At 40.2% G+C, this 25,887-nt stretch overlaps 1 protein-coding gene across 12 annotated transcripts in view; it reads left to right on the forward strand.

Annotated features, from left to right (window-relative positions):
• The window catches only part of ABLIM2 (actin binding LIM protein family member 2), a 150,578-nt gene that overhangs the window by 75,148 nt on the left and 49,543 nt on the right, over positions 1-25,887 (forward strand). For 11 of the 12 annotated variants that reach the window (XM_075420440.1, XM_075420441.1, XM_075420445.1 and 8 more), the window contains exons 6-9: positions 105-198; positions 18,272-18,359; positions 21,626-21,684; positions 25,345-25,422. In XM_075420440.1, the coding sequence (XP_075276555.1) occupies positions 105-198; positions 18,272-18,359; positions 21,626-21,684; positions 25,345-25,422 (319 nt within the window). Of the gene's footprint in view, positions 1-104; positions 199-6,594; positions 6,899-18,271; positions 18,360-21,625; positions 21,685-25,344; positions 25,423-25,887 lie in introns of those variants that run through there. The other variant, XM_075420452.1, reaches the window with a different exon arrangement.

The following is a 25,887-nucleotide window of genomic DNA, read 5'->3' on the forward strand; positions in this document are numbered from 1 at the left end:
CCTATGAAATGTTGAAGCATTACCAAATTTTAGCTGTATAATCTCCCAGTAAGCCTGTAAACCTGCCTAAAGTAATCTCTGTGTGGCCTGTTGTTCTTCCCTAGGGATGGCATTCCATACTGCGAAACGGACTATCATGCAAAGTTTGGTATCAGATGTGACAATTGTGAAAAGTATATCACAGGAAGAGTACTTGAGGTAAGGAGAACCCATCATCCAAACACATCTCAAAGTGTACAAAGAGACTTGCTCTTTTGGGTCTGGTCATATGCTTACAAATGGATGTTAAGGCAGAAGTTTAATGTTACTTTTGTGAAATACTAGAAACTTTTTTTAGAATTCTTTTCTGTTTCTTCTCTTAATGGCTTGATAATACACATACTCCCTAAATGGATATTTGTGGTACTGGAGAACGTTCAGGTAGCAGGAGTAAAAAGTGAATGGGTTATCAGGCACATTTTAAAACTTACAGTAAATTCCTTTGTAAATTGCACTCTTTGATCCTGTTTTACATTTCCCAGCGTTAGGGTGAAGCTGCTGAAAAACTAAAATGAATCATTTGAAATGTATTTTTGGACCCAGAAATGTGCTATTTTGCAGGGGTTTTTTGACTTTGTTGTTTTAAAAAGCAAGGAAGTTGTTCAGTGTAGGTGAATGTTTATAATTTGTGCAAAAGAGATTTCCACATAACTGACCCAGGGTCAGAAATGGGTATATTCCTTTGATCTAAATATAATTTATTAATTGGGTCGAAGTGTATGATGGTTATCCAATCAACATTATAATTTATCCACCTTTTCTTTCTGCCCTTTCCCTGTATCTTGTGAAGCCTTAGCAGTACTGGAGTTAGGAAGAGGTTCCCCAGATCGCTCAGTTCACTCCTTTCTCTTCATCAGTTAAGAAAGTCTGGAGAAGTCCCAAAGGACTTCCATCAGAGAAAGATCTGCTAGGAGTCATACAAAGACTTAACTATCCAAATGGTGGACAATTATTGCTATGGAAGGGACTGAGAAGCAAGTGGAAGGAAACAATGAGTCCATACTAGATGGCATGGTGGGGTGTTAGGGTTAGGCATGGGAGGCTTTTCCATTATGAAATGTTTTTACAGACATCTCAGAAAACAGTCTTCTAATAAAGGTTTTGAAAGGATATAAAGACAGCTTTCTCACTGTTTACAGACAGCTCTCTCAAGTGGGAGAGGCAAAACAGAAGAAGATATTAAAAAAAACTTCAGAAATAAAACGTAAGAAATGACCAGTGGAAGCTGCTACATGTTTTCGGGCATGTCAGGATTTGACACTGAATGAAAGGTAGTAAGAGGGGGTGGGCTTTGGAGGTGAAGCTAATGAACTTACATTTGATGTGATAAAGAAGAGAGAGATGAATGCAGAGAGAAGAGTGTCATGGTAAAAGCTATAGCAAATTTGGGGTGCACTTACCCATACCAGGTTACAGGGAGTGATTAATACTAAAAAGTGAGAAGAACAGAAGCTCCAATTTCTCTGCTGATTCTTGGCTTCACAGTACTATGTTTTTCTGTCCTGGTTCTTGACTTGAAATGTCTGTACAAAAATACTCCTTTTATTTGGTAGTATTTTACTCACAAGATGATTAAACAATAGCATGTGGTGCGGTGTGATTAAGAACTGTCTCTGTGGATGATGAAAAGAATAAAAAGTTAAAAAGATTTTCATAGTAATGGTGCTGAGTTGTATTTGTGGAACCTGGGTGCACATGTGCCTGTATCTATTTCTTCTAATGCTTGGTGAGAGTGTACTGAACAGGAGGAGAGTTCCTTGTGTTTATTATGGATGGACTAATGACAAATTTGATAAAAGTTAATTATTTAAAGCTGTTGTAGAAGATTTACCATGACTGATTACATCTGCCATTGTAGTTCTAGGTGATGTTTTTTGTTAGTGCGTATGTGACCCCTCCTCTCCCCTGTCCCAGTGTTGCTCTGATGACAATGCTGTAGCACTGAGTCTCTGCTTATTTTGGTACTGGTGCAGGCTGGTAGGAACTTTGATTGAAGTCTGTGGCATTTAACTGTGGAAAAAAATACTGATGCAAGATTCTGAAACATGTTTAAAACAAAGATGAGGAGAAAGGACTTTGGCAATCTGTAAAAGCACAGCAGTGTCATGTAGTGTCAGTGTCAAATAGGAAAGATAGGATGAAGCTAATGTGAAGCAGGCAATGGATTTGAACAGGTAGAATGATATTTAGTGCCTGGAGGCTTGTTACAACAACCTAGAAACTTCATAGTCTAGAACCATCTTTCCATAAGATTGTATAAAACAATTTGTTGTTTTGTGTGAAACAACACTAATGAAGCTTGAATATGGGTGAATGTCCTATGTCCTAGCATTCTACCTGTTCCTCATGACATCTCCCAAAATTCCTGCTCCCATCCCCTCTGTTTCCCCGTGAAATATCTCAAGAGCTTTCTTTACATTTCCACTGCCTGTTTACGTGGTCAGAAGGTGACATGCAGTGTAAGGCTCCTTCCATGGTGATCGGTCTGTGATTTCCATGAGCTTTTAGACCTCTGTAAGGGAGCACTTTCAATGGCCTTTGAGTTTCAGCATTGCCCATGGACAGCCATCAGATCAGGCGATAGCATGCACACATCATTTTGTGAGGAAGTTGGACAAAAAGTCATGACCTAAGCAAACAGATTTGAAAGAATGCAGAGACCGCATCCGTAGCTAACATGGTTATGTCATTTGTTGTTTGTCTGCAGCAGATAGACTTGTTTGAAGGGCTCTGAACTGGGGCTGATTCTTCCGTCTCAGTGTGTATTTGTTACCAGCCAACTTGCTGGTACGCTTGTGTATCTCCTGGTCAGCAAGACAGAAAAAAGAGAAAGTAGCCATGGCTGCTTTTTTGTTGTGAGATATATTTTTTGTGGAATTGTCTGGAATCCTGAAACATTTTTCAAAATCAATATTTCTTTTTACCGTCTTGCATATAATCTGGAGATACACAGAAATAAAAGGAGAAATTGCTGTTAAAGTAGGGGGGGAATCTTGACAGCAATAGTTATTAGGCAGAGGAGTAGTCTCCCAAGGGAGCTGCTGGAAGCTATCACTTAGATCATATTAAAACAAGGTTGGACAACGCACTGGAAAATCTACATTAGGAAACAGTCCTGCAATGACAAAGGGAGGGACTGTATGACCTAATAGGATTTTTTCCATCTCTGATTTCTGTGAGAATGTCAGGAGGACAGCTGCTTCCACAATTGTTCTGTGCCCAGATTTTATAATATTGTCTTCCTTCCCAACACTTGCTCGTTTTAAGTGTTTATTCAGCAAAAGAGGAAGGGAAAGTCAACTAGTGAGAGTTACTGATAACTTACAAAAATATGGCTGTTTTCATAGGTTGCCAGCCAAATACAATGATGATTTAGTTACTTAAATTCTTCCTTCAGCTCATTTTCTGAGGCCCAGATTCATTCCATGTAGTAAATGGGCTTAAACACAGGATAGCTCTGTTTATAATTCCTTTCTTGTTGCTTTCTTCCCCCTCCAATCCATCTTGGCTTGCCCCCAGTCTCCCAGGGAACTTTTACTGGAAAAGCTACAAAAGAAGCTGAGCAGCTAATTTACGGAGACCGTAAATTCTTCTGTTACTTCTAAAGGCAACTATTTTGCTGTTCTTTTTACAAAAGCCCTGCCCACCAGTGCTTTTCCAGGCAAGGTTTGCTTTACTTGTGAAGCATACAGAACACTGTTTAATGCATCAGTCCCCTCCTAGAAATTGCTGTGTTTTGTTCCTGACCATAGATATTGATAAACATAACATCTTAAATGGGGAGCAAGAGGTGGTTGGAGTTTACTTTGTAGTTTGACTTAAAATGCAGTGCAATTGAAAACCTTTAGGGAGAAAAGGGCTTTATTTTAGTGCTATAGCTCTGTTCCCAATCCAGCAATATCTAACAACATGCAATAACACAGAAAATAAACACATTTGAAATAACAGGCTGTTGATTTTTATAATCAGCCATTTCCCTTTTGTCATGTTGCAATCTATTTCTCTGCATTTGGCACTAAAAATACTTTTACTCTCTTTTTCTATATCACAAGCATTTATTTATTAATTAAAATTGCAACTTGCGCTAATAAGCGTATCATAAAAATAGACAAAATAAGTGCAGTTGCCTTTTTTCTGAAAATATATTATATTTTGCATGGTAATTGACAGCCTGATACAAACCCCTTTCAACAAGAAAACACTTTCCATTTGTTTTGTGATCTTGAATCAGTCTTCTAGTTGTGTTTTGCTTGGAGGAGACGGAGGAGGGCTACCTGCCTCCTGGTCCTCCCCACCCGACAAGCCGTGCAAGGGCTTGGAAGGCTGCTGAGATGTGTGGAGGAGCTGTGTTGTTACCTGAAATAAAGAAACAGCTCCTGAAACACAGAAAGTGTGTTTAGAGAGGAGACATTGATTTATTCTGCACAGGGTGTGAGGTGGAAGATTACCACAAATCAAGCACACACCCTTACATTTATATTGCGTATTTATACAGTAAAAATGTTAAAAAAAATGTTAGTACTGCCTATTAGCTATTCCCTCCTAACTACGGTTGGTTAGTTCCCATCTCACCTCGGTTTGCAGATACAGTACTCTTAAAATTCAGCTAGGCATGCTCAGTGGTTAAGGGTCTTTGCCTGGGCCGGGGTCTCCAGCTCAGGGGGTGTGTCATTTAGTATTATAATGAGGGTAGTTCAACTAAGGATATGTGAATTCTCAATTCTGCTGCCAAGTTCCCAGCATACATGAAACATTCTAATTAACTGTCCTTCTTGAGGTCCAGTTGCTCCAGTGTGTCCTTGGTTAAAGCTACCAAGTGTTTGTTCTTCTGATTAGAGATGATTTAACCTTCTCCACTTGTCAGCAATCTCCTGGCTTGAGCAGGTCTGTAACCATCAGGTGTTCCTTATCTGGAACATTGGCTGCTACTTAGATAGTTTTTCATGACTTAGTAACTATTCTTAAATTATAACCTTATTCTTAACTGTTAGTTCGCCTTCTTAAAATATATCCAAATGTTATTCCCAAGGTGACAGTGTGACAGTCAGGGACTTCTCCTGGTCCCCCCTGGGGGATGTGCCTGGGTTTCCTTAACATCTGATACTTAGAAACTCAATTCCAGCAAACTCTCTGTTTGCAAGTGGTCTCTGTAGAGTCATTAATTCTTCTGATGCAGATTAATTTTTAGCTTTTTTGATCTTCTCTTTAACTGATGAACTCTAAGTAGAATTTACAGAGGACAGTTTTAGTTCCTCCCAACTTTTGTTTTTGCAAAACTGAATGAGCTAAATTCCTCTCTGCTCATGAAGCCAGCTCCAGGCTCTTCTGGTGATGCTGGTGGATCTTCTCACTGTCTGTTCCCAGCTAGAACCACCTTCTCTCAGTATGGACGAACATTGAATTCTAGATGATGCCTCACCACTACCTTGTGCAGTGACAGTAACCCCTTCCACTGTTTCTTAAGCAAGACCTTTCCCTGTTATATCTTGCACTGACTGTGTTTTTTTTCTGTGGCTTCGTTAACATTGACAGCCTGTAATGAGAGACAACTTGGCAGGGGTGTTTCTCTTCATCTGCTGTTTCAGCTAATGATGTTTTTAGAGGAAGCCTAGGTTGTTAGGGGAAGTCCTTCACGTCCGAGGATAACCTCCTGGGGATGTTTTGATGGCAAATGTGGTGTAGGCTGTGGGGGGACCAGGTGTGATTGCTTGGACAGGCAGCTTCAGCCCAGCGATGGCCACGCTGAGCCACCTTTTAGCAGGCCTCCACGACCAGCTGTACTGGTAGCTGATGAACAAACTGGATCTCCTCTGCTGCTAGCTGGTGTTTTGAATTCTGTGTGAATAACAGTTGACAGTGTAGCACGTTGGAAGTTGTGCTTTTGGAAAAGTCTCTTGGGGCTTACTTACATGCAACCCAGCTGCCTCTGTAAGCACTGAGGGGTATTTTCAGCCCTTGACTAGGCTTCTGTCTACAACTGTTTCGTGATTTACAGCTACACGGCTGTGGTGTAAATGTGTCCAAGAAGTGCTGGTGAAAATGGTTGTATCACTTACTAAACGTAAAGATGGGTCCAGCTGCTCTATCCAACATTGTATCATGGCAGCATGGCACTTAGTAGATGTGGAGGAAGAAAGAGTTACACATTTTTCTGGTTTACGTGTGTGTGTAGATGTCTAGAAAAGTATAATCAATCTATTTTTTTAAATCTATTAATCATAACTATGTTACTTTGAAATAAGGGAACAAATGCAGTAGGCACTAGACAGGAATGACACTAGAAATTTCAATTATTTATGTCAGTTAAATGCCACTTATACCTCAGTGACTTATTAATTAAAACATGATTTTTTTTTTGGTAGTTTGTTTTTTTGCTTTGCCCTAGGGTTGAGCTGCTTTTGTTTGCAGCCACATCTACTTTGTAAATCAATTGCCTTTCCCTTTGCAAAAGTCTCGGTATAGCTGAGAGACGAGACTAATTCTTTACAGCAGGGTGTACAAATTTCTGCCTGCAGTGTGGAAGAATGGTTCATTCTGAAATGTCTGCTACCCTGCTGTTTCACTAACAACAAAACCTAGTGATGTGTGAAAGGTACTTGAGCGGCTTATAATACAGGCATTAATACTGAAACATGCAATAAAAGTGGCTCCGTCTGTATGAAGGAAGGGTTTCCAGTAGCATGGACAGCCTTGCGAAGGCTGTCAGAGCAGCAAAAGGATCCCGGTGGCAGTACTAATCTTCAGTTAGAAACTGCAATCTACGCCAGTTTTCTCCCATCACAAGAGAAGAAGGAAAACTGTTGGAAAAGATACATCTAAATAAATCAGCACTAGCTCTTGCAAAACGAAACCATCTAAGGTAGGAAACATTAACTCGCACTTTCAATGCATAGTGTTTGCAGAGATGCAAGGCATTTTGCAGCTTGAGAATGGTCTCTGTTTTGGTGCTACTTGCATTCCTCTGGGGCTGCTGGTTTGCAAAGACAGGTTAATCATCAGTGCAGAGTATCTGAACTTGGCTGGGTAAGTGTTAATTGATAGTTGATTTAGACTTTCTGCTTTAAAACAGGCATCATTAAAAATACTATCAACAAGCATTTAAATAGTGATGCAAATCTTTTTGACCTTTGCTTTCAGCCTTTTCTGTAGCCCAGTTGTATTATTTTAGATACATTCACCTTATCTTTCTCCCACCCTCATACTTTTGCTTTTTCAACCACCTCTTCTCTGCAGAAAGAGATACAGAGCTTCACCTGTTCATATTTATTATCTGAGCTGTTAAAAACTCCCAATTGTTGGCATGTCAGGAAAAAGCAGTACATATTAAAAGGAGCTGTTTGCATAGTTTTTACCCTGTAAATCAGTTTTTAGGTTTATGGGGGAAGAGTGCTGAGTAGCATTTGGTGATAGCTTAAGCCTGTTACATTTTTACCGAAGTAAGGGATTCTGCCAACTATTTCTGCCTAACAGGAAAGAGAAGTTCAGAATTTGAGGGAAACTGGTCAATAGAGAAGAAAGAATGATTACTGCAGGTTTTGAGGTTTTTCTCAGTTGCTTGTTTACTTTTCTGTTGAGGATTTCTCTTGTACATGAGGAAAAAGTCCCCAGTAGTGCTGCTGCGCATCTGTGCCTGTGGGGGTTTGTACGTGTTGGAGTTTTAGTGCGTAGTTCGACTCTTGAGCTTGGCAGACAGCTGAATGGTGTCCACTGCCTTTTCCCATTAGGAAAAAATGCAGTACCGGTTAATTACCTTAAACTATCTTGACTGACTAATTAAAACACCAAAGCAGTGATTGCAGTAGTCACCTTGATGCTTTCGGAGCCTCAGACACAAGCAGCGTGCACGACACCAGTTACAATGCCTTTCTAAGCAATGCGTTGCTGTGGTGATGCGTTATTATCTAGTACTGTTTGCCAGCATTTGAATATTTTGACAATGTGAAACGTTGCACTTTTTGGACGTCTTCACTTCCTCGTCCAATTATTTGGCATAATTTCTTTAATTTCTGGTGGTCTTCTGACTGATGCCTGGGGCATGCAGTGGGCGGCCAGACCACTGCTCTGCAGTGCCCGGTGCCTCCCTGTGCTCCAGCCAACAGCACAAGCGTCTCGCTCCAGCTCCCGCCCGTAACCATGACAGTGGTGCAGCAGTAAGTGCACTTAGTGACAACTGGCTTTGTTGGTAAAGTATCTCCAGGATGCTCTGGCCCATGTGACAACGTCTCAGTGTGTGCTAATAGCAGGAAAGCAGTCTGTGTGACTCATTTCTTGTATCTTTAAGATTTTTCATCCTGCCAACCATCAGCATTTTTTGTGCTTCTTCAATTTCTTTTCTCCCCCCAAAGCAAGAAGTTCTGAATGGTACCTTGAACTGGAAATGTGTGGATGAGTCTGAAAGTAGCAACTTCCTACTTCCAGGAAGGACTATTAAAATCATTTCTGCCTATGACAGCAGCATTTCCAGCCCGAGCTAAATTCGGGGATCCGAAATATCAGTCCTTATTCAGGCACGGAATGAGAGACAGCTTCTGTCCTCAGACGTGTGCAGCCTGTATCACCACAACCAGCACGAAAAGAGCTGTGCTGGCTTCATCTGATAAATCATGCTGCCTCGCCGGGGCTGTTCGGTCTCGATTGCAGCTTCATTCTTCCCATCTCGAATGGGTGGGCTAAATCCACAGCTGCAAAATTGAAAAGGAAGGGGAATATGTCTGCAAGTCATCTTTCTCCTTCTTCACTCCCTCTCCCCTATCAAGGGATGGCAAAAGTGAGAGCCAGCTGCAGTTTGTCTTGGCCCGTAAGTGGGTTTTAAGGAGCGGGAGAGGAAAGTGGAAAAGACATGAAGAAGATTGTTGAGCAAACGAAAAACAGAAGCCTCTTCCAGTCTCAGTGGGTGGCAAGAAAAATTTGCAAAGCTGAGAAGAAAAAGACAAAAGGGGCAGATCCCGCGATGCATAGCAAAAGCAACTGAGTGCAAAATCAGTGATTCAGCATGACAGACCATTTTGGTTCACAAGATCATGTACCATATCCTGTAGAAAAAAATGCACTATTCGCCTTTTCCAGCTTTTGCCTGACTGTGACAGGGCTGAATTGGTTCCTGAGTCAGAACTTGTTTGCAGATGTCACAGAATGAGATTGCAGTTAGAACAGTTCTGATTTTTCTTTCTAGTCTTTTTCTTAATTATTCCCGGTAGGGTTTTTTAATTATTTTTTTTTTTTATTTCTCCCGCAAGAATTAGAAATTTCTCCCTCCAGAGTCCACTATATAGTAAGTTACTATCATTCTGAAATAAATCTCCACTTTGGTACATTCGATCTTCACTTTATACCTGGAAGAATGAAGAGTGTGTGGGAGGCAGTAAAAATGACTCAAATGTGGGTGGGAAGTCTCAAGGCTCTGCAAAGTACAGCGGGATGAGCCAGAACCAAGACAATGTGAAATAACCGTACCTGTGAGACAGCTAAAGCTGTAAGTGATGCTGCAGGTGCTTGTATTGAACGTTTCACATGACTGTTTCTTGGCATCTAGTGGGATGATAAATGAACCCAGTATGGAGAAGATGATGAGAAGGATTGATTCAAAACATTACTCTACATTTACGCTGGTGTAAACCCCATCGAAAACGGTTCATTTGCCCTGGCACACTGCTGAAGTGACTCAGTGGTGAGTCAGGTCCACTGTGACTAAGAGAATTAGTAATAATTTTCCTACACATAGTTCTTTGTCTCCTGGCTCTCACACTTTTCTCTCCTTGGCACTGTTGTGTAACGCAAGCAATATATATTTTGCGACATACCTCTGCCTTGATAATGTTGCCTGTCCCTTCATACCCAGTAGATGAAATGACAGCTGTTTACTAACTTAACCAGTATTGTATACATCTATTACTGAGTAACCCTTCAAGTCTTCGGTAGCATATGCAAAACTCTGGCTTTGCAGTAAATGTGAATGGAGATTTTATGTCATTACACTTAAAGCTAGTAACTAAGCACAGCCTTCTACTCCAAGCAGCAAAGTTATCTGATTTTCTCAGTATCATCACTCTATTTTGAAAATAGCCCATAGAATCCAGTTAATGGTACAAGTATAGTGGACGTAAAAAATACACCACTACGTGGATGCAATGCCAGAGGAATGAATTTGTGGCCATAGAACAACATTTGATGGTGCAGTGCTGGGCACCTGCTTCGGGGTACTCTTGAGATAAACACAAAAGGACAAAAACCTGGGTTCTAGGTTTTACACAGTATTTAGGATTAAACCCACATCCACAACGTCATGCTGAAGCACTGGCCAAGAACGAGAGGGCTATATTACCAAGTGGGAATAACAAGAACAGCCCCTGATTTCAGCCTAGTAGGTGGAAAAAACTTGATAGGAAGATTTTCTGGGTTATTTTTGTGCTCTCAGGTCAGAGATTTTTTAAATAATAACTAACTTATCTCTGTGTGCAGGAACTAGAATCTTAGCTCAGCCAAAGTCAGGGGACTGCATTTACTTAGAGAAATTGTGAATTTGCCTCTGTAAATCAGTGCAGTGATGGGTTGGGCCATTTAGTGTTGAAATGCTGTTTCTCATTATTACATTTCATAAAGATAAATATCTGTAGTTCCTTGTTATACCTGATTTCATTATCAGCTTCCTATACATTTCTGCCACCTAAGAAAAAGAACTGTTCATTCATGTAACAGTTTAAAACCCTAGTGAAAACAGTCATTTGGGGAAAGAAGGAGGAAGTATAAACAGGATTAATTAAATATCGACTAAAGGAGTTCAGTGGTTTTCTACCTTTTATGATTTGCATACTCTTTTTTTCAATTTCCCAGTGAAGGTACGTAGTCCTCAGCGTTTAATATAAAATGGTAGATAATGAACTTCCCTTACAAATGTTAAGATGGTTTTCTCCTCAGATCTACTCATGAATCCATGGACATAAGATGAAAGCGTTAGATGATTCATTTATTGAGGAGTTATGTTTTGATTTTATGTTCTGTTTCGGTATAATGTGCATCAAGCGCATATTGATTTATTTTGATGCCTTATCTTCAATTATAAGTGCTTGGAGGTGCATATGGGATATCTGGGGTCTTGGTGGGCAGTTGGATAAACCTGAGAGCAGTGTGCCCTGGCAGTGATGAAGGCCACCAGCATAGAGGGCAGTTTCAACAGGAACACAACCAGTAGATTGAAGAGAAACCATTTTATTGAGCATTTGCAAAACCACATGTAGGATACTGCATCCAGCTTTGTGCCCTCCCATATCAAAAGACAATGATTCACTGAAGCTAGTTCAGTGGAGGGCCAGCATGATAGCTGAGGGGTTGGAGCACATCTCCTGTGAGGAGATGCTCAGGGAGCTTGACTTGCCCAGCCTGGAGAGGGGATAGCTTCAGGGGGACCTAATAGCAGCATTGCCATACCTACAAGGAGGCCTTCAAGGATATGGAGACAAGCTCTTTACTGAGGTGCATGGTGGGAGAGCAGGAGACAACTATCATAAATTGAAAGAGGGGAAGTTCTGACTGGATACTAAGAAAAAAATAAAAATCACTGCAAGGATAACTTAGACCGGAGCAGTCTGCTCAGAGATTGTGCAGTCTCCATCTTTGGAGGTTTTCAATATCTGACTGGACAAATACCTGAGCAGACTGGTCTGAATTGAGCATCAACACTGCTTTGAGCAGCAGGTTGAATTAGATGACCTCCTGAGGTCCTTTCCAACCTAAATTATTCTGTCATTCTACGGTGTACTTGCACACTTCCTGACTTTAAAGCAAATTATATTTCTACTGTTATCTGTATTACAAAGTGCACCTGAATAAATCTCAGTGCCCTTTTAATGAATAAAAGTGAATGTCCTTGTGAATGAGAATTATTCAGGAAATCGAGACATGATATAGAAAAGAGAATAATTTATTGTCTAAATGAAGTTTTTCTTCTTTTTTTCTTCTGCCCATCACTACAGTACCTAAGTATTTTTCCCCTTCCCATCTCAAACAAACTCCGTTCCACTTAAACAGATAGCAGCAGTCAAGTTGTATGTCTTTTGTAAGAGCTTCAATCCTTCATTTCAGGGTGAGAAGCTGCCTGATGGACAGGCTTATTGCTTGTCATTGGGTTTGTGCTTTTTTCTGTTTCCTTATGCTTGAACAGGTGGTTGCTTGGTGATGACCCAACTCTCCAGCAAATTTGTTCCATGTGAAAAGCTTTTAACTAAGAATGCTTTATTCCAGTCTTCTGTTGGCTTTGTTTCTGGGTCATGTACTGCACCATGCCTTGACATACCAGCAGGCTCAGTGTTGTGTAGGCTGACTTCCATTATCTTTGTTCAGGATAAGATACAGTTAGGACTTCATTTGGAGCCTTTAGAATATGAGGATGGCAGGATTTGGACCTACCTCAGTAGATGACGCTCAGTGGTAATAATGCACTATTACATCAACTTATTATACCCTTAGAATGGAAAATATTCTTTGATATGATTGAATTATTGCAGCAGTCCAATCCTCTCACTTCCACGATTCTTTACTCCCAGCAGTAAAAGATGTCCATTGCCACCATGCATTTTAATAATGAGATAGATATTTTTTTTTTCCCCACGAAAAAGTTCAATGGAAACTTTTCATTCTCAGGAAGGGAACCAAATAGTTACCAGTGTATTTAACACATTAAATTATTTTGTCTACTTTCTTTCTTCCCTCTAAATTGGAGACATATGAAATTGATGTGTGGACTGTTCGGTGGATGAGGAATAGGTTGGATGGTCACATCCAGAGGGTAGTGGTCAACGGCTCAATGTCTACATGGACATCAGTGATGACTGGTGTTCCTCAGGGGTCCGTATTTGGACCAGTACTGTTAAATATCTTCATCAACAACATAGCAGGATCAAGTGCACCCTCAGCATGTTTGCAGATGACACCAAGCTGAGTGGTGCAGTTGACACAACTGAGGGATGGGATGCCATCCAGAGGGACCTGGACAAGCTGGAGAATTGGGCCTGTGTGAATCTTATGAGGTTCAACAAGGCCAAGTGCATGGTCCTGCACATGGGTCAAGGCAACCTCCGGTACCAGTACAGGCTGCAGGATGAACAGATTGAGAGTAGTCCTGCTGAGAAGGACCTGGGTGCACTAGTGAATGAAAAGCTTGACATGAACTGACAATGTGCGCTTGCAGCCGAGAAGGCCAACTGTATTCTGGGCTGCATCAAGAGAACTGTGGCCAGCAGGGTGAGGGAGGGGATTCTGCCCCTCTGCTCTGCTCTGGTGAGACTTCACCTGGAGTCCTGTGTCCAGCTCTGGATCCCTCAGCACAGGACAGACATGCATCTGTTGGACTGGGTCCAGAGGAGGCCACAAAAATGCTGGGAGGGCTGGAGCACCTCTGCTGTGAGGAAAGGCTGAGGGAGTTGGGGCTGTTCAGCCTGGAGAAGGCTTTTGGGAGACCTTATCGCAGCCTTCCAGTACTTAAAGGGGGCTTATAAGAAAGACAGGAAAAAACTTTTTAGCAGGGCCTGTTGTAATAGAATAAAGGGCAATGGTTTTAAATGAAGAGAGGGTAGATTTAGATTAGATACAAGGCAGAAATTTTTTCCAATGAGGGTGGAGAAACACCGGGACAGGGCAGAAATTTTTTCCAATGAGGGTGGAGAAACACCGGGACAGGTTGCACAGAGAGGTGGCAGATGCCCCGTCCCTAGAAACCCTCAAGGTCAGGTTGGATGGGGCTCTGAGCAGCCTGGTCTGGTTGAAGCTGTCCCTGCTCACTGCAGGGGGATTGGACTAGATGACCTTTAAAGGTCCCTTCCAACCCAAACTATTCTATGATTTACTAGCTATTTTACTAAGGGAGTAATGCAGTGAGATAGGATGTACTTAGACTTCACTGGTGAGACAATCATCAGAAATCTTGAGTATTTTTTCCAGGACTCAGTCTGTGCTTTGAGCTCTAGGCTGCTGTGGTTCAGTCCCTCATGTGTCAATCCATAAGCAACTGTCGCTCATCAGCTTCAGTAAAAAATAACATCAATCACACTCCTAGCAACAGCATGAGAGCCCAGACAAGCAGTATTATTGTGACAGAATTACAATTATTATACATATTGTCTTTCATATATTCTACCACTTCATCAGTTATTGCAGTCATAGGCAGAGAACGAGCAGAGGTTTTTGCTGAGCTGTCTGCAATAATGTAGTATCTTTTTCCTGAGTGAAGACAGCTAATTTAAAACTCAGACTTAACTAGTTAAGGTTATTCCTTCCAGTATGAATTACTTTGGTTTTGCTAGTGCTGCATATTTTCCAGCCCTACTGTTCATACTGCTCTGTAGACTTTAGGATAACACCCTTTACTGCCTTCAATTTGTGCTTTAAATGATGTGATTCACATTTGTCACATCAGGTTCGTTCTTCTTTTATCTAGTTCAAGCCCTGAAGTTATGAGAAATGAGAAGAGGTGGTTGTATGCACTTTCTTGCAGAGCTTTCTTGTCCTGTTTTAGTTGAAGCATGGGTTTACTTGTCAACGTGCTATGAGATGCGTAGCAACACTGAGGTGTCCCCCATGCTTAGGGCAGGGAGTGTGGGGTAGTCCTTAGTACAAATGGGAGAACATTCCTCACGTTGACCCAGCCCAGGAGGGGAGCTGCACAGAGGAGATTTACTATTCAGAACGGACCCTCATGCCTAAAGAGAATTAAGTAATTCATAATACTTTGTCTCAGAGTGTTAAGGACTGTTTTGACTCCACCTTTAAATTACACACTAAGACTTTGACTCGGTGATTGTGGAAAGCTGGTGTAATCACTGGAAGAGAAATTAAACTGTTGGCAGTTTACTGTGTTCCCAAGGACATTCTTTGCTACTCAGGTGTGAGGAAATCTCAGTTGAGAATTAATCTTTGAACTGATCTCCAAAATAATACTATCTTCACATCTGGATGCCTGGGCACAAATACCTTGTGCAGTCTTGAAGCAAATGTAGGATATTGAGAACATTTCTTACAATCTACCACTTGAACCATAAGAGATCTCTCAGAGATGAATGTTGCTTCTTCTGTGCTATGTGTGCTTTGATATTTTATTAAACACTGAGACAACAATCTGTCAAACTAAGCTTTCAAACCGTGCAAAGAAGAAGTAATCATGTGGTTAGGAATTTGTTTGCTGCACTAAACTCCCTCACATCAGTGTAACCAAGAAAAGACAAAACACAGAGGCCATCATTACAGCTAAACTGAAGACATAAAATAGTTGCTGCCCTAAGCTTATAAAATTTCTGGGTTCTGTGGGAACCGATTGTTCATCCATGAGATGAAGCTTCTGAAATAGTCTGAAGAGGGAGGAGAAAGGGGCACTGATGAAAGCCTCCTTGGCATGTACCCAAGTGGGGTTATATTTCGCATTCAGACCCAACACACCCAGGTCTGAATATAATTTATCTAATCAAGCTAACTGTATAAACATATCAGGGAATAATATTAGTTAATTCCTGCATCAAGTCCCTAGCCTCAGGTTCAGCTATCACTTCTCCCTTAGAAAGCTGACGTGATCTATTTTAAATACTTAAAGTGATGAAGAGTCTGCCATGTCTTGTCTTTTGTGCTTTGGTTAGAAGAGGAACAGCACAAAAAAATTTAAAAAGGGGGAACAAAGACAGCTGTCAGCACAGAGAGTTATACGCAGAGTTTGAGTATGTCCCATTTTAGTTCAGAGGTATTTATGCAAAATCCACTGGGGTTATGCTGGTGTAAGCATCAACAAAAGGATCACTACACCTTTTCCCCCTGATTTTTCTGTTAGAATTTTATCTAAATTATCACAAGAGTTCTCTTTGTGCCATTCTGCAGCTAGTTGACGTTACTTACTCTACAGAGTGAATTAAAATTACGTATTTGGTTGTGCACTTAAATTTAGGGAAATAGATTTTGTTCTGTGGTGCATCCAGCTTATCTGAGAATGTGTTCTAACAGTTTATTTTAGCAAAGGAGTAATTGAATTTCCCTAGAGAGTGTTACCCTGGCAATTGTATCAGCTGTGGTTAATAATTGAATTATTGAGGCGATGCTTGTGCAGTACAAATCTTCCAAGGGAAATTATATTTCTTTTCAGCTTGATATTCCAAATTTAAGTTTATCTCATGATCGTTAAATAACCTTCTGTGCTTAAACACCTGCACTCAGTCAAGCAATTTTAAACCTGAGGTTTAAACCCAGTACTGATACTTCACAGTCTGATACTTTAAGGTGTCAACACAGGTAGTAGTGACCATCTTCCATGTCTAAAGTTGCAGGAATCACCCAGCAGTCTGCACAAATGACACCGTAAAAAGAAGACTGAACTGGAACAAAGAGTTGCTCTTCTGTATTGCTCATTTAAAAACACAGCAACAGGTTTTCAGGGGTGAAGCAAGATAACACTGGTGAAGTAAAACCAGACATTCTTTAACCTGAATTTGTCACACTCCTATATTTGATGTTGTAAATGGCAAAGTAGCCCCCACACAAAGATTATGTTCTTTAGCATAAATACTTCTGAAGCTCTGACATTCATTTAATGAAAAAGAGTAAGACAAGTCATCTCTGTAGTAAGAGTGTTAAATTTCTAGATTAATAGAAGGGTGATTTACAGTGCAGTGCTGTAGGAGCATATTTACATGCTGAAGACAGTGGGGCAATACTTGATGGTTATTTCTTAAAGGTACATGTAATGCCCTTTCAACCTTTTCCAGATAAACAGGTTATGAGACATTCTACATGGACCAGAATTTGCCTACTTTTAACTCCAGGAGACTTCTGAAGTCAGAGTTAGCTTAACTTCAGTTAAACTCAGTTTAACTTGGCTCTAAGCTTTCGAGTTACTTGGTCTCCTGGCTTTTGTTCATAATGGAAGTGGCATTAACCTTAAGCCACTTCAGCCATGGGCCATTCTGTCTATCACAGAAGAGTGTGGGGTCAAAGATGAGGAAGGAGATGCCAAGATTTGACTTTCAGTTCTGTAGGGGTTTTGAGGAGGAAGGAGCGCTGGTAGCACACACAAGAGCCGGCTTTGGGCTGTTGAACTCTGTTTTGTGAGTGTCATCTGAAAGATGGAGTAGGGGTGCAGATTGGTGGGGCTAGCCCGCGTTGTTCTCTGAGAAGAGTGCAGCTCCCTGAATGCTATTTTTGTCACTGGCTCAAGCCAACATTGTCTTGTGGTGCTGCTGTCCTTGCCTGTGGGAACCAGAGCTAACAAGTTTGCCCAGAGTCAACCATAGAACTGGATTTTGGCCAAGCTACCAGAATTGAGTCCTGCATAAATCTTGTGATCCAAGAATCTTGGCTTTCTCTTCTGATAGTCGTTTGAAGTTAACTTCACCCTTGTCTGTGTTGCACGTTGATGTTCTGACATAGACAGGTCCTTGCTCCTTTTAGCATGTGGATGTGTTCTCTTGAAAAACACACTGAGGTCAATGATCAAACAGTTTAAACTGATGGGGTTATAAGGTAACTGGAAATCTAAATTTATGAAAATTGATGAGTTAGCTGTTTTGAGCAAATTTAGGGCTCAGTCCTATTCGTGTTCCAATCAATGCAAACAGTGGTATTAAATTACGAGGATTAACTTCAGAAAATTTGGCAAAGCCCTTGGATTGTCTACGTGAGGGATGTAGAGCACAGTATCCAAAAGTGGTAGCTCTGAACTTACAGGCCTATAGGCACGTCACACTTGTTCCTCATGGAAAGCTGTTGGTACCCGTTACTTGCAAGCCACTTTCAAAGCAGATACAAACGTTGCTTGAATAAGATGGTTCTTGCTGTGCATGAAGAGAATATGTTCAGTAGGATCATGAAGAACATATAGTGAATTGCAAGCGCATGCTCAAGGTTATAACTTCCCAAATTCCTTCTCCAGGTAAGTGTTAAGCTACCTTGCACTTGGTGCGCAGTATGGTTGTCTACAGGGAAAATGTGTTCGCTATAAAGAATTGTTTCCATTCTGTAAATTCAGAGACTTAACTATTGCACTTTAGCTTTTTTTTGGGGTAGACAAGACCATAATTACATTTTAAATCATGAATTGTCTATAATCAAAAATAAACATAGTGGTTTGGGGAGATTTTTGAGATAACCGGTATCAACTAATTTGTTCTAATTAGTCATATTCTAGAGGATGACAGAGAAACTCCTCATAGTGAAGCTGCTAAATTGATCAATATACTTCATCATCTGTACCTTTTTTCCTGAACAGGCGGGAGAAAAACATTATCACCCAACGTGCGCACGATGTGTCAGGTGCAGTCAGATGTTTGCAGAAGGAGAGGAAATGTATCTTCAAGGTAAAAACAAACAAATTAAAAAACCTCCAAAACCAAACCAGTTACACTTGGCAGCGTGGTGCACTTGCCCATATCTGCTAGCATGGCTGAGCTTTTTTGCACGTATTCTCACGTCACAACTACCAAAGAAAGTGAAGAATGCAATGTGTAGGCTAAAGAAAAGCAAAAACAAACACTTTCTTCTCACTCACTATTACTTCTCTCTAAGTTCAAATCCAATAGCAAGCGTGAATCACAGAAAGGATGAGTGGTAGCAGTGATTTCCTGCAGATGGAAGTACTTGACAGTGAACATTATAAAATTTTCCATTTACTAAAAAAATGTGACTTTTTTCTGCAGTGATAAATGGTCCAGATGAAAGTTAACACACATATGGGACAGCAAGTTCCCTAGAACAGTCCTAAGGCCAGTTCTGTACCCATTGCCCATTTGGGTATGAGGAGAAAATGTGAAGGTCCTTACCTGAATTCCCCTCAGTCAGATCTAACTGCCTTCAGAGGGTGGAGAAGAGGATGCCATGGAGCTGAAGCCTTGCCAGACAATATGCCTATACTTTACACTGCCATAAGCTTGCGTTGCATAGGAGAAAGTGGTTCAGGGAGAAATTCAGTCTTTCTTGTCAGGGAATTTCAGTGGTAATAGAGAACAACTTGCATAATAATTTATTCAATGGAAAAACAGGTTATTTAATAGAAGTGAGCTAAAATCTGTATTTCATATGTAGCAACATTTAGCTGTACTAAACTGATCAAGACAAACAGTGTTTACGCAGTTAAATATAGGGTCAGACACCAGAGAAAATGAAGGCTTTTGCCTATGTCTTTGACTGGCAGTACCTTTTCAAAGGAAAACAGAAAAGGGAAGTTGTGTAGGATCTGGGAACTGCAAGGCTGTGTGTGACCATAAAATCACATGCTTGTCCAGATCTGTATTACAACTTTGCAATTGTCTACAGTTTTCTAGAAGCGTACTTTGAAGTCATTCATTAAGCTAGAAAAGTTAAACTTTATTTAAAACACAACAGTGGTCTCAGCAAGATCTAATGATAATTTAGTACGTTATTTAAAATGACAATTTTATTGTCACTTTGGTTTGCAGCAAGAACTAGCTCATTAAAGGACATAATGATCTTTGTGTATGCTCATGGACTCTCCCCCAGGAGCCAGAAAATGCTGTGGTTCTTCCAACTGCAAAGTAGCTTAGCAGTACTAAGATCCCCTGGGAAATCAGTTCTTTAAAAAAAGATACCAAACTACAAATTTGTTTCTAGATTTCAAACCCTCTGAAACTGGGTTGCAAGTGAATCATCTTTTTAAGTTCAGATTGTTATAAGGGTGGATATTTGTTAGGTTTTGTGCTGATTTTTGGCTCAAATAGTCACAAAGTATGCTCGGGTCCTTCTAATTTGGACCCATCTTACTCACTTTATTTTCTGATGGATGAAACATTCATACCAGCTTACACTTTTTGTCTTCACATGAAGGACAGTTTCCATAAGAAACTGGTATTAACGTCATGAAAGATCTGTGATTAGGTATTTGGACTGCCTGACCTGCTGTGTTAGATAATATAAAATGTCAGAGCCTAGGGTTTTATAGCTGCTTCTTCATCCTCTAAATAAATTACTGGAAAGTTCCTTTAGGTGTTGCACGTTCCTTAGCAGAAATGGAGTCGTCAGTGATTATCCAACAGATGACTTTTAGCTGAAAGGACACTTTATTCTGTGTGAAACAGTTTCCCAGCCAGTTTTACTTGACCATGGATAGGAGTAATTAAAAAAAAGTTGATCTAAATATTTCTTAAAACCATGGGGAAGATTTACATCAGCTTACGCAGCAGCTGGGACAAACTCTTTCAGTGGGCAAGCTCAGACCCACTCATAATTGGAAGATGAATTAGCATTGAATTTAAAGGTGCTGCAAATATGTTTCTTCATGGTTCAGTCCCCCAAAGCTTCAATAACTTAGTAAACATAATTTATGTCATCTGTACTTTATCGATAAGTCTTTTACTGCTTGAGTCTGGGTTCATCTGGGTTATTTTTGTGAAATAAATTCTGATGATCTCCATCTGTCTTCTGGGAAATAGACTTTCTGATTCTGTCTTGTTTCCAAAATCCACTGGTTAGAAAACTATCAAACTGCTGTGAAAACAAAGCATTTCCAATAAATCTTCTTGGTGGTCTCCACCCAGTGTAAACATTCAATATTTATAACACAAAAAATTCTCAACTTCCCATTTAGACAGGCAGAAGTTGCAGTGCGCTCACATTATTTAACTGTGCAGAGCTTTATCTTGTGGCTTGTCCACGCTCATACTGGCATAAATGTAAAGGTTCCTTTTTACTATTAAATTTATTTTATATATTTACACACATTCCACGTCCATTGAACACTGAATATTGAACATTGTGTTCAACTTTTTAAAAGATTTTTCCTTTCCCTTTGTGACTAATGCAAAACTATAAAGTTTCTTTTTTGCACTTAATGTTTACTTATATCTCTGGAATTCATACTCCTCTCTTCCATACTTACATGCAGTAGAGTATTGGTTCATTTTGTATTTTCTGCTTTCTCTAGGATGGCTGTTCCCCTGAATTAATGCAGTTCCTTAGGGTTTGACTTGTGAGAAACAAACATATTGGAAGTGCAAGATCAGTACAGTGAATAATTCAGAAAGAAAGACTGGATTTTCAGCTAATGTTGAGTGCCACAGTGCTATTCCATCCCATCAGTGTGCTACTTAGTATGACCTGGGCCAGACTATTACTGAAATATGTAAAACAAGAGCACAGAAAATTCTGACTACGTATAAGGGAAAATTTACAATGAGAGTGGAACAGGCTGCCCAGAGATGCTGTGGGATCTCCCTCCCTGGAGATACGCAGAACCCAAATGGGCACAGCCCTGAGCTGCCTGCTGGAGTGAGACCCATTCTGAGCAGGAGCTTGGGCTGGAGGAGCACTGGAGATCCCATATCGCACTTCTTAGGACTCAGGTTTTGATATTGATCTCTCATATTGAAGTCCACATAGCTTTCTGCAGTGCACCTAGTCTTTAGTATGTGTGTAATCAGTCTCACTGATACTGAGAAGTTGTTCGGTTTTAGCTTTGAAAGTATCCATGAAATAACGACTGTAGTGGAATCAGTCAGTGCGCTGTATCTCATAAAGCCTTACAGGAAGGTTTAATAAGGTTCTTGTTTTAAACCTTGTAAGGTTCTTGTTGGAGAACCTAATTAAGCAAGACTTTAAATTTACTTTCCAGGTACATCAATTTGGCATCCAGTTTGTAGACAGGCTGCAAAGGCTGAAGAAAAAAACAAGGTAAAAATACCTTCTTTTTACCCAGTGTTATTCCATGGTCATATTATTCTCCATCTCTTTTTTTACAGTGGGCATGGAGGGAAGGATTTTTTCACTACTGTAATTTTACATGTTAAACAACAGAAATCTAGTTGGTTAATGTAACATAACAATGTACTATAAATATTTTACTTTTACTTAGTGATTAAAGCTACAACGGCAGGAGAATGATGACCTAAGAGTTATATGTATAAGCTGAGTAAGGAAAAATGTGAAAATAGGAATAAGAAAAAAAAGTTAATCCTGTTTGATTAGGTGATGTGATCAGTGCATGACCTCTTCTCTTTTTATGTGGCTCTTCACTTAAAAGATCAGAAAACTTTCACTTTATTTGTTTTTATAAAAAAACTCTCCCCTTGGAATTTCTTTTTTATTATTTGTTTGTAAAATGTTGGCAAGCCAGCTCAACTAAATTTAATCTCTGGCTTTAAGTACCTCCTTAAGTTGGATGATTTGTGCATCTGTCTTTGTGCAAGGGGAAAACAGGGGAGTTCAGGCAACTTTAATAATTATAAGGTTAGTAGATGAATAAGCTATCCTTAGGAAATGAAGAATTAATCTGTAGCTGGGGAAATGATCTCTGAAGTGGTGGGACTGAGATGAAACTATCTTGTTTAGTGCAGAGGCCAAGTATGGAGGTTTTCAGTTCTGCTGTTCTCTGATGCTCCAAGTGGTATCCTTGTACCCTGGTATCCTTGTTCGTAAAAGCTCTGCTTTGATTCATCATGGCTTGGACACAAGGCACATGGGACAAGTCTGAACAGCAGGCAGCAGCTATAAAAAGAATGTTTACAAATCTGGTGTGTTAGCAAGTACAACTCTGACTAAATTACAGTTTTGAAAAAAAATTTGGTTTGTGCTTTACCCTGAAGGATCTTGGCTGTATTTTTTGTACCGATGTGTTTGGGAAGCAATTGCTCTGGTATTCATGGTGAGTTCTGAATATCAAATAAGTAGCATTTCAGTATAAAATCTATTGTTTAATACACGTGTATTTAAAATTGTCAAAATACTTCACTTTAGTAAGTGCTGCTGATTCAGCCTAATACTATTAAGCAGTATTTCTGGCTTCTTAAGAATTTTATTCTGGCTGAGTTACTGAAATTGCAAGGCTAAAACTCCATGTCATTTATTGAAACTGTTGTAGGGTTTTTTGGGTTTTTTTCCCCTCTTTCAAAGACAGACAGTGTACGAGGTTGTACTGGGTTCCCGCTGGCTGGCTTTTCCTCACAAAGGCAAAGAAAGTGTACCTGTAAGATATTGTGTAAAGGCTGACTCATTTGTAACACGTCTCTTGAGTGCTGGGAGTCTGCTCCTTCCCCAGCAGAGAGGAAGACATCTGTATCTGAAAGTCAGTGGGAGTCTTGCCTGGGTAGGGAAAAACAACAGAATGGAGCTCAAAGCATTTTTCTAAGTCTAGTCATCTTTCCTTTAGCTTGGGTTTTTCCTCTTCTTTTGGTCTTCACACTCATTATTGGAAATAATAAACCAAGAAGAAAGGATGTTGTTTCAAAGAGAATAGTAATGGACTTTTCATCATAACTTGTAAAGTTGGGAATGAATATGCTGGTTGAGAAATTTTCTGGTCAACCTTTGCAGTTTATTTGTTTTAAAAGTTAGCTTTCTGTGTATTTATATAGATACATGCACAGCATGTAATTAAAGTAGGTGACAAAGGCAGAAGGAGTAAGTGGCAGCACACTCCAAAGCTTTGGAGACGGAGTGAAAGGGAAAAAGAAGTTGCGAAAGAGAGTGATGGCAAAAACAAAAATGATGTGAGAGTGAGATTGTAAGTAGAAGGGATGAAGCTGGGAAAGACAGAAGAAATCAAAGTAGCAAGAGAAAGAATAAGGATTATCTAAATGCAAGATGGCACCTCAAAGTGGAGGAAAGCCCCAGAAAAAACTCCAGGAGTTTATTAAAACTCAGCCAGGTATGTTATGTGTTTGAAGGTCATGCTATATTGTGTGATCTTAAAACACATTCAACTGTTGTACATGACACAGAAAAAAGCTCTGAAGCTTTATCTAGGGAATTCTGAGGTTAATCCAAAGCTGTCATTTGACATTAACAGGGTTTAAAACATTAAAATAGTGAAGTTTTACTCATTTCTTTTTCTCTACTCCATTGGACCCTTGTAGGGACATCGTGAAAGAGAAATATGGTTTGCATGTGACATCAATCCATTGATGACACTTTCATGTCATTTACACAAGATCTAGAAAATTGCTGTATGCTTTAACTAGGCAGAAGGTCAATGCAATTCGCTGTCCATGTTGAATGATCATCTCAATGGCAGCCACAGGTATTTCTTAGAGAATACTCTATTTCCACCCCAGTGTTTCCTTGTCCCCTTGGACCTTCTGAGCTCGTCCAGAGCCTCAATGTGAGACAACTGAAAATGAGAGGTGAAAATTCCCAAATTCCAGTCAAAACATTTATACTGAATCTTTTTTATACAGGTAAGTATCTCCACGTACTGTCTTGGAGAAGTCCATAGGATGATTTGGGCTAAAGAAGTTCTGTGCAAGAATAGTTCTGATTATTGAGTTTGTTTACTCTGCTAACACAGTACTGTACAGATATATTCACGTATTGCTTCTAAAAGCTAGTAAATATTTCAGGTAAATAGTGGAGTAGTAGGAAGGATGCTTCCTTGACCTGACAGCTTAATAATGCTAAAATCCTTTTAAGGGTCTGAACCGTTGTAACCTCCATTTGAGAAGTGCCAGCCCTCGGTGAGACAGTAAATGGCTGTCATTCAGAACGCATGGAAAAATACGTGCTTTTTGCAATCAGGGACAGATTTTTCCATAGGTGGGAAAGAGTATTTTATGATGAATTAAAATATCTCAGTAAAAGAGAGTATAAAACCATTGATTTCATAGTAAGATTTGTTTAAACTTCAGTTATTAATGTCAGATCTGTTCACTGTTCGGTAATGTCATTGTGTCTTCAGTCCTTTGTTGTTTAAAAGTAAGTATATTTTTCATCATAAACGAACATACCAACAAGAAGGCAATAAAGATCTGTCACTCTGAATGCCAGAATGATTTAAGCCAGAGCAAAACCAGCTGAGTGTTAAAATTAATTGGGTAGTGTCACAATCAGAGAGGGGAAGGCTAACCTGTTGGGTGTCTGATTCAGGATGCTCTGCGGGACGTTGTGCTGTTTGCTACGAGTGGAAGACATGGTAGCGTGACACGTTCTGGAAGTGATGCAGATTGGTTTGATGGTATAACCTTGGAGTAAAAATGCTGCCACCGTACCAGCTTGTGACCCCAGACTCAGACTGCTGTAACTTGGCCTGTCCTTTATAGTGCCCAAAGGCTGTCCTGGCAGCCCAGAAGTGTTCCAGGCCATTTCATTCTGAAGGGAGGGGAAAAGAAAGCCACATGTAAAATCACTTTTGTATTTCCAAAGGTCAGTTTGTTTGACTGAAGGTGTTCTTTTATTTTTAACCCTTTGATATGCCTGTGTGCTTTGAACTCGCTCTAATCTGCCATTTTTGAGTGGTAGAGGTTAAATTAAATGAAATGTCTTGCGCTCTCTTTTTGAAGTAACTGTTACAGTTTCTTCCCTTTCCTCTATTTCTTACCTGTTTCACTTCTCCTGCCGTAGGAGACGAGGACTTCATCTGAGAGTATTATTTCTGTACCTGCTTCAAGTACATCAGGTTCCCCAAGCCGTGTGATCTATGTGAGTATTTCACGGTGAAATTCATTCTGGGGGATGGGGAAAACCCTGTGCTTCCTCCTACAGTTTAGTACGTTGTATGGAAAGCTGGTGTCTCGAAACCACTGCAGCTGGCGATTCCTCTGAAACGGAATTCACTTTCTCACGTTTAAAATATTTGAATGCTGCATTTACCATAGCAGAATTCTGGCAGTTTCTGTTATTTCACGTGGTGTATTTATAGCACTTACATTACCACTAGAGCTGGCTTATACCAAAGTATGCAAAATACCACAGTGCTTTCTGAAAAGAAAAGTTGAAGTAAACAGTACAGCCGACAGGTAGATTATAAGCCTAGGTCTGAACACAACTTGTCTAAATCGAGCTCCTGAACCTGCATCCGATTGCTTATGAAAACACTTCTCTGTGTGATTGCAGGACTCAGGCCTTGACAAATCCCAGCCCCTGACCTCAGAGGACCTTTGATGT

The sequence above is a fragment of the Opisthocomus hoazin genome, chromosome 5, assembly GCF_030867145.1.
Source record: "Opisthocomus hoazin isolate bOpiHoa1 chromosome 5, bOpiHoa1.hap1, whole genome shotgun sequence".
Lineage (NCBI taxonomy): Eukaryota > Metazoa > Chordata > Aves > Opisthocomiformes > Opisthocomidae > Opisthocomus > Opisthocomus hoazin.